This window comes from Trematomus bernacchii, unplaced genomic scaffold (genome assembly GCF_902827165.1).
Source record: "Trematomus bernacchii unplaced genomic scaffold, fTreBer1.1, whole genome shotgun sequence".
In the NCBI taxonomy this organism is placed as follows: domain Eukaryota; kingdom Metazoa; phylum Chordata; class Actinopteri; order Perciformes; family Nototheniidae; genus Trematomus; species Trematomus bernacchii.
This window is the reverse complement of record NW_022987593.1, coordinates 15615723-15627983: the sequence shown is the minus strand read 5'-3', so window position 1 is coordinate 15627983 and position 12261 is coordinate 15615723. Positions and strand designations below refer to the sequence as shown.

The following is a 12261-nucleotide window of genomic DNA, read 5'->3' as shown; positions in this document are numbered from 1 at the left end:
ACCGGGATTTGAAGTAAATGAAGACAGAGTATCAAAGTGAATAAATATGTATTTAGCAGGAAATGATTGTAATGCATTACTCTTTTTAATGTTGAAGCTACTTGTTATATGTTATAATGCTGCAGTGGAGTTGGAGAAAGGTAAATGTGACTCCTGACTGTTTCTAAGAGAGAATCAAAACAACTCCATCAAATCAAACATGTGGCACAGCTCCAGTATGCCATGCTTTACCCCTCACATGTTTTCTGCTGATTCTCCTTCATCAGGGTGGGAGCTTCTTTGTTTACAGCAGGTTAACAACATGACTTCACAAAAGGAAATATAGATTTCATGAGTTTGGCTGTCAATTCATGTTACGGTTAAAACAGATGTTTGAAGGGATGCAATGCAAAAAATAAGAAGAGATTAAATCATTAAGAATTATTTATTTATATTATAGTTTGTTGTACAATTGTCTTTTGTCATTTCTATTTGTAATTTGTCACATATGACAGATTCACCTGAAGAAACCAATATCAAGTTCAGAGACACATTTCTGCTTCAAACTGCTGGTTATTGAATCATAAGATATCTGAAGCAGCATTACAAATACTAAACTTCATTCTACAGCTGTGATTCCTTTTAGGTTGATAACAACATTTACATTTTCAATCACAATAAATGTTATCGTCCATGTATACAGTACGGAAAACGTCCCAAAGAAACATTGCAACAATGAAATAATGAAATAGAAGTATTAAATGACTTGCCCGTGGAGAGTAAAACAATATATCCATATCTAAACATAATTCATCAAAAGACCTACAAATATCAAAAAGAAGTGAATTACATACCCCACCTTTAAAGCTATAAACACATTATAATAAAGTATAACAAAATGATAAACTATAAAAATGAACAAATAATTAGTTTTGTTGCACTGAGACTTTGAGTAAAACGTGTAAAACTCTGTAAATAAAACATGATCAAATATTTTTAACATTTAAAATCTTACAGACTCAAATTAAATTCTGATTATCATCTGTTGATCTTTTACCTTGATTATTTCAAAAGGATCCAGACAGACGAAGTCAGAATAAAGTCTGAACTAACACTCCTGAACATCACAGAGGAATCTCCCTTTGACAGATTTTGATGTCAGCAGTTTTAGCATCACCAGCTTCTCCAATACTTAAATATGGGAAGAGTTTCTCAGTGAAAGTGTCTCTGTGAGTGCAGATGCGAGTCATGTCTTCAGGGTCGTAGAAGGACACCTCCCCCTTGTCATAGTCCAGCTGGACTCTGATCCTCTGGAGATTCTTCTTCACTCTGACTTTCTTACCATCAGTAGTGTATTTTCCACTGCGATGTGCTAAACACCAGATTCCATATTTTGGTGAGCCAGGTCTCTCTCCCTTTCTGTCAACTGACTCTTTAGTCAAACCTATATTCCAGACAGGATGATCTCCCACCTCCACCTCCCAGCTGTGTTTCCCTGAGCTGAAGCCCTCAGAGCCCAGAACATTAACATACTTAGTGAATCTCTCTGGATTATCAGGAAGCTGCTGATCTTTGTCTCCATTTCTCACACTGGTCAGATCATCAGACAGATAGAGCAGGCGGTGTGCAGTGTTTGGGTCCAGAATGACAGGACTGAAGTGGACCTGGTCCTTCATCTTCTCCCAGACTCTGAAGGACAGGTTGCCCAGGTGTTTGGCCACATCTGTCAGCGCTCCTGAGAGCAGCTGTGGGTCTGACAGTGAGCTCTGGACTCTGGCTCTGCTCTGAGTGGCTTTGTAACTGCTGAGGAAGGGCCCGTTGTGTTTCTGCAGCTCTTCTTCAACAGCAGAGATACTGTGTGACAGAGAGGAGATGTGCTCCTGAATGCTCTTCATCTCTCTGCTGATAGTCTTCCCCTTCAGCTCCTCTTCCTCCCTCAGAGTTGCCAGTCTGGACTCCTCTTCCTCTTTCAGGAACTGATGGAGCTTGATGAACTCTGCTCTGATCTGCCTCTCTGTGGACAGCAGCTGCTTCTCGGACACTTGAATCACTTCCTTGTATGTTTTCTCCACTCCTTTGTATTTGTCCCTCTTGTCCTGCAGAGACTCTAAGTCAGATTTCAGCAGGTCCTTTAGCTCACTGACTGCTTGTTCTACAGGAACCACCTTGTGACTCTGGTGGAGAGAAAACTCACAGACAGGACACACAACTCTCTCTTCATCCATACAGAACAATCTAGGCTCTTCTTTATGTTTACTACACACCACCTCCACCTTCTTCTCTCCTTTTTCTGTCTCAGATGATCCAGCTTTCTGTCTCTCAACAAAGGAGTCAGCCAGCTCCTTCATTGCAAAGTTCACTCTGGGAAATTCTTTTGAAGATTTTCTTTTACAAATGGGACATTTTTTGTTCTTACTTTGTTCCCAGAATGTCTGCAGGCAGCTCGAACAGAAGCTGTGGTTGCAGCCCAGAGACACGGGATCTCTGAAAGTCTCTGAACACACATGGCAGCTCAGGAAACTTTCAACAAGAACGGTTTTCTCAGCCATTTGATATTAAAGTTATTTTCAATAGCAGGACTCACCAACTTCCAATGTCTCTCCACTTCTCCCCAAATATACTCCAAACGTGTCTCGCAGCAGAGCTCTCACACCCTGTAATGGGCGTCTCAGCTCTGTTCAACAATGTCAAAGGCCGTAGGCTTGTTTGAGACGAGCTGCGGCTCGCCTCAAAAGTAGACGAGAATAGCCGATTGCAGCCGAGGGAGGTCTCAAAAAGCTCGCCTGTCGGACAGCTCGGCGTCGGTTTCTTCTTCTTCTTCTCTCGGTTTTTGGCGGATTGCAAACAACTTTAAGGTGCATACCGCCACCTACTGTACAAGAGTGTGTATCACCATATCATCCTATCACCACTTGTGGAATTATACGATGTATTTACGTTGTTTTAAATTCTTCCAATCAATCCAGTTTCACTCAAATACTTAAAGGGGACCTATCATGCAAAATGCACTTTTGTACGTCTTTTATACATGAATATGTGTCCCCGGTGTTCCAGGGAACTCACCAAGTGTCAGAAAACACAACCCTCTCTATTTTCCTCCATACCCAAATCTCTAAAAAAGGGGCTGCAACGGATCTGATAAAAACTGATCCAGATTTGAACACTGTCCTGACGTCAGGACGGTGGCGCTACGGCTATTGGGCCAACTCCACCAATCAGGAGGAGACGCTGTAGTACATATGCCAGGCCTGTAAGTGGCGCTGTAGTCTGCCACAAAAGCAGCGAAGAAGACTTGGTTACCATGGTTACCCTTCTGTTTATTCTCCGCTGTGGCTTTCTTTCTCCCTCCCCGAGGCAAGCGTTTGCTCCCGCTGCTTTAATTCAATGCAATCCCTCCCCGTCGAGGCAAGCACTGTAATGGCGCATTTCCACTACACGGCCTCGCTCGGCCTCGCTCGGTATGGCTAGGCCTCGTTAGGACTGGCTCACTTCATGGCGCATTTCCATTACAGTTTAGGAACTGGGGTAGTATCTATAGTAACGCAGTGTAGGCGGAGCCGTGACGTCATCTTCAATGAAAACCCCAGAAAAACAACACAGCCGTTAGCTGTTAGCACTCAGAGCTCACAGCTCCTCATATATGTTCAGAAACTAGACAAAAGTTAAACAAGTACAAACCACAGACTGTCTATGTCATGGTGAATACAGTCGCTGCTTTATTTATGTCTGTATAGGCCGTTGTTGTGAGTGTGGACGGTCGGAGCATATACTGCGTTAGCTTAGCCAATCTCCATTTAGAAAACACGCATTTTAAAAGGTTTTTCGCCTGCCGTCTGTCTGCAGACTTGACAAAGCATTAATTCATGGTTTTTACTAACCGGTATCAGTATGTTGTTACTTCGGCATCATTTTGAAACGTGTATTACAATTAAATCACGGTCAAATATGTCCATCTTGTTGTAGTTGTAGCCCCCTTGCCAGCGATTCTCTCTCTAGTTTAGCATACTCAGCCCGACTCAGCCTCGTTGTCTCTGGCCCTAGACCCACGATTTTATGAGGCCAGAAAAACTGTGAATTAGGACCCGCCGGCCGGTACTAGGCCAAATGGAAACGCAACCAAAAACGGGCCGCTGACGTCACAGCCCTCTTAAACCGTGCTCCGCGCTGTAGTGGAAACGCGCCATAATTCTCTCCGGTTAGTCCACCAGCAGATGACAAACACCCACCTCTCCGCCTCTTCCAAGGAACGAGGGGACCGTACGGCAGAGTTTCAGTTTCAGTTTGTTTCGCCGGTCAAGATGTCCGTTAAAGTTTAAATCTTCCGGACAAAATTAGAAAAGTGCCGGTCAAAGGTCTTCTTTGTTATTTATTGAGCTTTAAAACAAATGAATAACGACTCTATATAATAAAACACGAGGACGGAGATCTCTTTTTCTCCCCCTCTTCTGACAGCCCAGCAGCTGATCAGAGCACGTCTCCCCTCTCCTGCAGGGGGGCGTGGTCAGCAGAATCAGACCCGTAGATAGCAAACAGCACATAGAGCGAAATGAGGCATGGCTAAAATGCATGATCTGTTTGGTATTTTGAAAACAGAAACGTATAAATATACCTTTATATAGGTATGGCCCTACAATATATCATTTAAATATAGCATGATAGGTTTCCTTTAAGAATGGCCTTCCTGGTAGCTCTTACCCCCTCACCTTCTGTTCCCAGTATCCCCATCAGGCTCCACTCCCTTCCTGCCTCTCTGAACCTGTCTCTTAGTTTTTCCCTCTCTGTTTTGTACATGTTGCAGTGTAATATGATGTGTTCCACATTTTTCTTTCACTCCACACCCCCTGCATTCTTCAACTTCGCTTTTTCCCATTATAAACATTGTGCCGTTTAATCCTGTATGATCCAGTCTGAGTCTAGTGATGGTGATCTCCTCCCGTCTGTTCCTTTCTGTATAGATCTTTGTTATGACTGATTTCTGTAACTTGTGGTATCTCCTCCCTTTCTGATCTTCCTCCCACCTTTTCTGCCATATTTCCATACCCTTCTTCTTAATTATTGCTTTTCCTTCTCCTTTTCCAAGTGAAACTGGTATTGCTATTTCCTTCTGTAACGCATCTTTTGCTAACTTATCAGCATGCTCATTCCCTTGAACCCCCTCATGTGCAGGCACCCAGCATAACTGCACATCTATTCCCCTCCTCTGAAGTCTCAGTAAGCAGTGGTTAAGTTCAATAAATAAATCTTCTCTAACAGTTATTGTCGACTGTGTGCTTTCCAAAGCAGATAGTGAGTCTGTGCATATCACCACCCTATCTGACCTCTTCAACCCATTGTAGCCCAATAATTGCTGCAATAAGTTATGCGACACTCGTTTTGAGATTGATATTTTAAATTCTGGGATATACACGCCTATCCAGGGTTCGAGTTATGTGGGAGCCAATGGGAGCTGAGCTCCCATAAGGAGTGGTCTGAGCTCCCACGGACGCAGTGAAATCATACATCTGTGGGGGTCGCTAATACATTACCCACAACCATTATTTTAATCACAAATAATGCATGTGTCAATGTAATGAGTATTATTTACGTTAACGAGGTAAATGGGCTAAAAGAAAAACACGTTTTCCAAAAGAACTACGCATCTCTTGAATGACAATATGCATGCACTGCACCTCCAAGGTGAACAATACATTATTGCACAATCTATGCCTGTGAGCGTGCTGCGCGAGCAGAGATGATGTGTGTGTGCGTAGCAGAACCTTTTCATAATTAAGTTTGTAGCAAGTAGAGGGCTGCTGGCAGGCCCGGACTGGCCATCGGGAGGACCGGGAGGTTTCCCGATGGCCTGGCGATTTTTTTTTTTTAATGTAGGCTATTGTGAACGCAACGCTGCGCAAATGTGGGTTTGCCTCACACAGGGTGACTGTCTGTCTACATGATGTGGCATCTGTTTCATATGGGTATTTCCATAGATCTAGTCTCTTTATTTTCCCCTCAAAATGCACCAGATTGATGCATTTAACTCCAAAATTAAAAAAATATCTTACAGGGGGGGCGTGCCCCCGGACCCCCCTAGAGGATTTGAGGTCCACCCCCAAAATATGTTCACATGGATAGGTTCCCAAATACATTCGCACATTTTTTGTAAATAGTAACGTGTGTGTGTGTGTGTGTGTGTGTGTGTGTGTGTGTGTGTGTGTGTGTGTGTGTGTGTGTGTGTGTGTGTGTTTCAAAGACCCCCATAGAGCTCAGTTTATAACTCGAACCCTGCGCCTATCCCCACGCATTCTTGCTTCTTAGATCCATCTGTATACATTTTGAGGTAATTGTAATACTTTTCGTTCAGGTACATACTCGTTTTAATTCCCACTTCATTTATTTGCCACTCTTTTTTCCTTTCTATGATACTCACATCTATATTAGCTTCTGGGGAAAGCCATGGGGGAACATTGCTAAATGGGCTTGCTTTGGCAAACTTTATAGTCTCCACTCCACATGCCCTCGTTCTCTCCTTACTTGTCCAGCCAAACCCACGCCCCTGGAACTTTGTATATTCCCAGCAATCCTGTAGTATTCTGTTTGTGATATTTTCCTCTCCACTTCCTTGTAGCCTGACCCAGTATGACAGAGCAAGTTTCTCTCTTCTAAAGAATGCACAAATGTGTTTTATCGTTATTGTCAGATATGTACTAAGTAAATACATTTGTTCCTGCTCAAGATTAGATTCAACTTTATTGTTATTGCACAGATTACAGGTACTGAGACAACGAAATGCAGTTTAGCTTCTAACCAGGAGTGCATAAAGCAGTAAAGTGAAAAGTAATGTACACAATCTACAGAATAAAATATAGAATGAATTGAATGATGAAAAAACAGTGAGGGGTATGAATACACTAGATATACACAGTAGCCTATGAGCAGAACAGTATTAACAGTGTCTATGAATATGCTAAGATATATAAAGTATGACAACGGTAAGCAGTGCAAGTATTGTATAAAATATATAGATATTAATTTAATGATGATAAACATTGTGGAACAATGATGAAAAATGTGAATGGAAGTGGCGACGTAAAACTGACACAGAACAACAAACTTTTGCCGAGCCAATGGAGAGTTTCATCACCAGCACGGGGTAAAAACCACCAATGAGCGCTCAGCTCGAGATACCAGCGAGTCGTTTCCAAGCCCCGCCTTACATTTTCTGCCACAGATTTGGGAAATTGGTCCGTGCGCAAAGCATTGTGGGGATTTTAAGACCGCGGAGTCTACTCATGTGCAGCCTCGATATTTCTCCAAACGGAGTACGCCGGGCTCGGTAGATTTCCAAGTATGCTGGAGATTAGAACAGTCCTTCGGCGGCACTCGATGACGTAGTATGCTTGAAATAGTGGCTCTGCAGCAGCTTTACTCGCGATTGAGAAATACCCACTATTTCAAGAAGGGTCCAGCTGCAGCCGCAGCCGGTGGAGGTTGAACCTGTAGGAAGTTGTACTTCCAATTATGGTCAGAAGAGAGCTCGCCCAACACGTGAGACGCAGACGCAAGGATATTTAATCACACATGGAGGTTTACAGAGAACAGACAACAGACAATATGGCGCACCGAGTACAGGTAATTAACGTCTTGTGGATTTATAATTACATACTATTTAGGTTCTCGGTTGTTTGTCGATTTGGCTGTTTAGAGCAGTATAATTGTGTTTATTTTGCTAATTTGTATTTTAAATATTCAAGTTAAAGGAATGGAATACATAAATAATGTATATGTGTATGCTAACTGAGCGAGCATGTCCTATTAGCATACATGCTAACTGGATGAGCATGTCAAGCTAAGAGCTAAGATATATGTATATCTTAGCTTGACAGATGGAACAATGCATGTACTCTAATCTTTACAAGAATCTGATTTTGTGTAAGTTTTAAATATTCATTGAAGGAGTCTTTCACATTTGAATGTTTATTTATTTAAAACATTTATTAGGTAATTAGGACAGAGCCTGTTTGTAGATGGGGTTTGTGGCCATGCGGCCTGAAGTTTAAAATAAATGATCAAATCTTATCTGTTAAGATTAATGTTTTATTTAAAAGGTTTTTATTTATTTGTTTAAGGAGGGACCCCAGAGCCAAGGGCAGGCCGAGCAGACCGCCTTCTGCCGCCGCAGGCAGGATCAAACTCTCGGTCCGGCAGCTTCCCCGATGATGGGCTCAGTGTAACAAGTCCCCTCAGTCTGTGCGGGGGGGGGCGGGCCGTGCCAAGGTACTCCCCGTTCTGCCCTATCTGCACCACGGTGATGCTGCGGTCATCGCTTGCCTCGGTGGTGCCCTCGGCTCCCTCCGCCGCCACACTGCCCAGCACACTGGAGATCACTACCCCGTCGGGTCGCCAGCAGGCGCGCCGGATTCATTTTAGAAGTGGGGGGGCCAAAAAAGTGCGTGTGTATGGCCCAATCCCAAACCACGCCCTACACACTCCCCCTCCGTGACGGAGTGAACTCCGTGGAGTGACACATGAGGCTCCCTCCTGTCAGATGGAGGGAGACAGCGGCAAGCTTTGGGACAAACTCCCCTCTCTCCGGCAGAAACAGGAAACAGCCCCACCTAGTGTCAGCAGAAAGTATTACAAATAATGATTACAAAAAATGCAAAAAATAAATAAAACAATATATAAAATATATTTTAAGATCATGTTTAATCATCTGATTCGTCTGTACATTGCTGTTTTAGTCTGTGTTCTTCTAATTAGTGTCTACAGTGTGTGCCTATTGAGCCGTTTTGAGCCATGTGGGACAAAACCCGATCATGCCCCTCCCTCTCACTGTCTAAGTGAATGGTGACTGTAAAAACTACACTGCGCATGCTCAGAGTATTTTCCTATTTAATGTGTGTGGCAAAAAAAGAATGACCATAGGGGCACTGAGCTGCCATCCCCACCATACGTCATCTCACATAATTCAGAGCTGATTGGCTGTAAGTACGTGTGCTGCGAAAAGTGTGGTGTGTGAAGAGGAGACGAGAGAGCTGCAGTGACGCGTCCTAAAACCAGGAAGTAAGCTGCGCTTGGCTTCCCTCGACAAAAAAGCAATGAGGTTTCTCCATAGGATTTTAGAAAATAGCTCGAAATAAGATCTGTGGGAAACATACCTGTTAGATAAATGCACGTTTTGTTCAGCCGGATAATATCCACATGTCTACCCTACTTTTATAATTTTTGAATTATAAATCTATCGATTAGATTTATGATAGACTTTTGAAACTACAAGAAGATAAGGAGGACTTTTACAAAAAAGTAATGGAGATTTTTGTCCAGAAGGATAGGCAAATGGACTTCATCTTCAAGTCAAGGTAAGACCGCAATTGTATTGAAAATGGGATCTTACTAAGAGAGAACAATTCAATATTTAAATGATAAAATTACATTTTTTGGGTATCCTTTTGTTGAGCTGTTAAAAACTGTTAAAAATTAATCGAAGCATCAGACAAAAAAAGCTTTTGAAAATAATATTATATTTTGGTTTAGGTCAAAATATAATATTTGTAAACCTGAAGAGTCAGTGCCAGTGCCTCACCAGCCATGAACCTCACTGCACGTCACAGCAGAAGCTTATATATAGACATCTACGTTTTTTGTGCCCCACCACTTTTGTACATATAAAAACGCCACTGACTGTATGTAACAACAGTTTCAAATCAGCATCTCTTTGACAAAAAATGTAAATTAATAACTCAAATAAAACTCCAAACATCTTTAATTGTGTTACTTTTTTGTAAAGCTCTTTTAGTTTTAAACCTGATGTTTATAAGCTTCTTAGTTTTTGCAACAGTCTGTAAATATACACAACTTTATAATAAAATGCACACATTTACCTTTTTCTAGACTAAACACAGGTAGCCTATGATCCTAAGTTAAAAACATATGAGGTTATCATGAGGTTGTTAACATTGCAGTTTATCAGTGGGTTATTGATTCTGCGTCAGTCTTAGGACAGTCATACATTCCTATGAAGTCTTCATGGACAACATAATCAGCTGATACCCATCGTACAGTCAGAGACAACTGTTCATGGAGGCTTGGGCACTTTTTCCAGTTATTAACTCCGGTATTAACAAAGCTATCATCTCCACATTTTGAGAAAGTTACAAGCCGTTTGACAGCAGCAAATCTGCATATTTCACAGAAGGCCCGGTTTTGCAAAGAATTAACCACTCTCTGTTTTTGTACCATTCTGCGTTGAATTACCTTTCTCTTTGCCCAAATAATCTAGCGGTCTCCTTTTTTTCGATAGTTAGCTGTACAGCTTTACCCGCCTCAATGTCCCGACAACAAACCTCCATGCAGTCGGAACCAGCCTCTTTCGGTTCAACGACGGCGGTGGGGGTGGCGGCGGTTTTGACAGTCTCTGCGGCTGCAGAGCTGCTGCTTTTGGGTTTATCTGGCTTCGCTGGTTCTTCTATGATTGATGAAGGTCCAAGCTCCGGAGACGTGGATGTCAGGGATGTGACCTTCCAGTTGTTAAATGTAAGTTTAGATTGACTGTAGGCCTATTTAGTTTTCTTCTGCGTTGGTTCTTCTGACTTGTTTGCAAGTGTATATATTCTTTCTATCTGGTTAACGGCTGACACACACAGAACAACGTAACAAATAAACTAAACAACGTAACAAATAAACAAATCTAAGCTTTTTTATTGGTTGTAATTTACATGGATACATTTGAATGGTGTGACAATGTCCTATTTGATTGGGTTAAAATGTACATATTCTTCCTGTTATGTCTGCCTGCTTTATTTTACCTAATGCAAACCTGCTCCATCGAAATCAGTCGCTGACCCGAAGACACATTTTGAGTTGTATACACTGTTGGAAAGAGGAGATTCCTAGCTTTCTAATGATATCAGGATTGTTTTTCCAAATATTAAGCAAAATATGTCACATTATATAATGACTGTCACAGAGTCATCATTTTGAGAAAAAGGCCTTTAAAGTTTCCTCTTCTCTGGAAGCGGAGCAAATGATCAAAGTAGTAACGGAGGGAAGATATTTTCGTTTGGATTACTGGTCTGGGGGAAGCCCGCGAGTGTGTGTGTATACGTGTGTGTGTTTGTGTATTTTTGCGTTTGTGTGTGTATTGTGTTTGTTTCCCGGGGAAAACACTCACGAGAAACACCGGCTGTTGTTATGCCTGCTGTGACGTTACGTTACTCCGTTCTCCGCTTGTAATTATGCCGTTACAAGCTTTCAAAGTTGTATTTATCATCTGAATTTGCCGAAACAAGTTTGATATTCTGAAAGCCAAGACTTTGTTTATTTGAAATCAGATACAAACAAACTGTAACGGACCCTGCCGTGTTATCTATAGGCGCGTTCACACCAAGTACTTTTCCCACAATAGTTCATGAGAACTTTAGTTCATGAGAGCTCTTTAGTTCTGATGAACTAAAGCAGATCGCGTTCACACCAAAATGAGTTCCTGGGGGTGGATTAGGCAAATGAGCCGCTGACGTCACTTCTTCCTCTTCTGCTTTGGGTTTACTGGCAGGCCGCAAACAACTTCACGGCGAGTACAGTAGGTGGCGGTATGCACCTTAAAGTTGCAATTCGCCAAAAAACCGAGAGAAGAAGAAGAAAAAAAACCTTCCGCTTCCGCTGTATGCTTCTGTTTACCTTCCGACCTCAGACACGGTATGGAGTTGACGTTTTGGTGCTCGTGTTATACAGCTTCGTAACTGAGTTATTTAAGCCAATAACTCAGTCACAAATACAAATACAGATCGACCATTCAAATGCAATAGAAATGCTGAGTTGGAGGCGAAGGCGGTTAAGAAGCCTTAACAAAAGGATTGGACGACGAAAAGCACACGCTATGGACATGTTTCGCCGTAGGACAGCTGAGGATGATGACCGTTATCACTCCCAAAGAACAGCAATGGTACGTTCATTAAATCACATTAATACTATCTAATGTAGGATTTATGGAGTTAGGATTCCTGGGCCTTGTGTGAATGCAGCAGCCGTTCATCGTGCATCTCCTTCTCATTCTCCTTGCTGACCATGGCACGGCAGTCCATCGCCATGATGGTGTCAAGGAAGCTGTCATCGCGTGCCCACTTTCCTAAGGTGAAATATGCAAGATACAAGATCAGTTTAATCGCAACAACGAGACAACATTGTTCAACATTGAACATGGTGCAGGCAGGGACAGTGTACAAAATGCAGGTGTAAAGTAGAAGATAAGATAGGATCAAATAATATCAAATAAAAAATAAATATCAAAGTGCCCTTATTTAT

General features: G+C 42.2%; 1 protein-coding gene across 2 annotated transcripts; it reads right to left on the bottom strand.

Moving 5' to 3' along the window:
- Window positions 1-1029: 1029 nt before the first annotated feature.
- LOC117481841 (nuclear factor 7, brain-like) lies at window positions 1030-2630 on the bottom strand. Of its 2 annotated transcripts, XM_034129737.1 has the most exons (2): window positions 2396-2595; window positions 1032-2321 (listed from the first exon to the last, which is right to left on the bottom strand). In XM_034129737.1, exons 1-2 carry the CDS (start codon window positions 2483-2485, stop codon window positions 1104-1106), a joined length of 1308 nt encoding a protein of 435 aa, XP_033985628.1. In that variant the 5' UTR covers window positions 2486-2595; the 3' UTR covers window positions 1032-1103. The 2 variants fall into 2 exon arrangements, with proteins under 2 accessions (XP_033985627.1, XP_033985628.1); XM_034129736.1 differs by having other exon boundaries at window positions 1030-2630.
- Between the last annotated feature and the right edge of the window lie 9631 nt (window positions 2631-12261).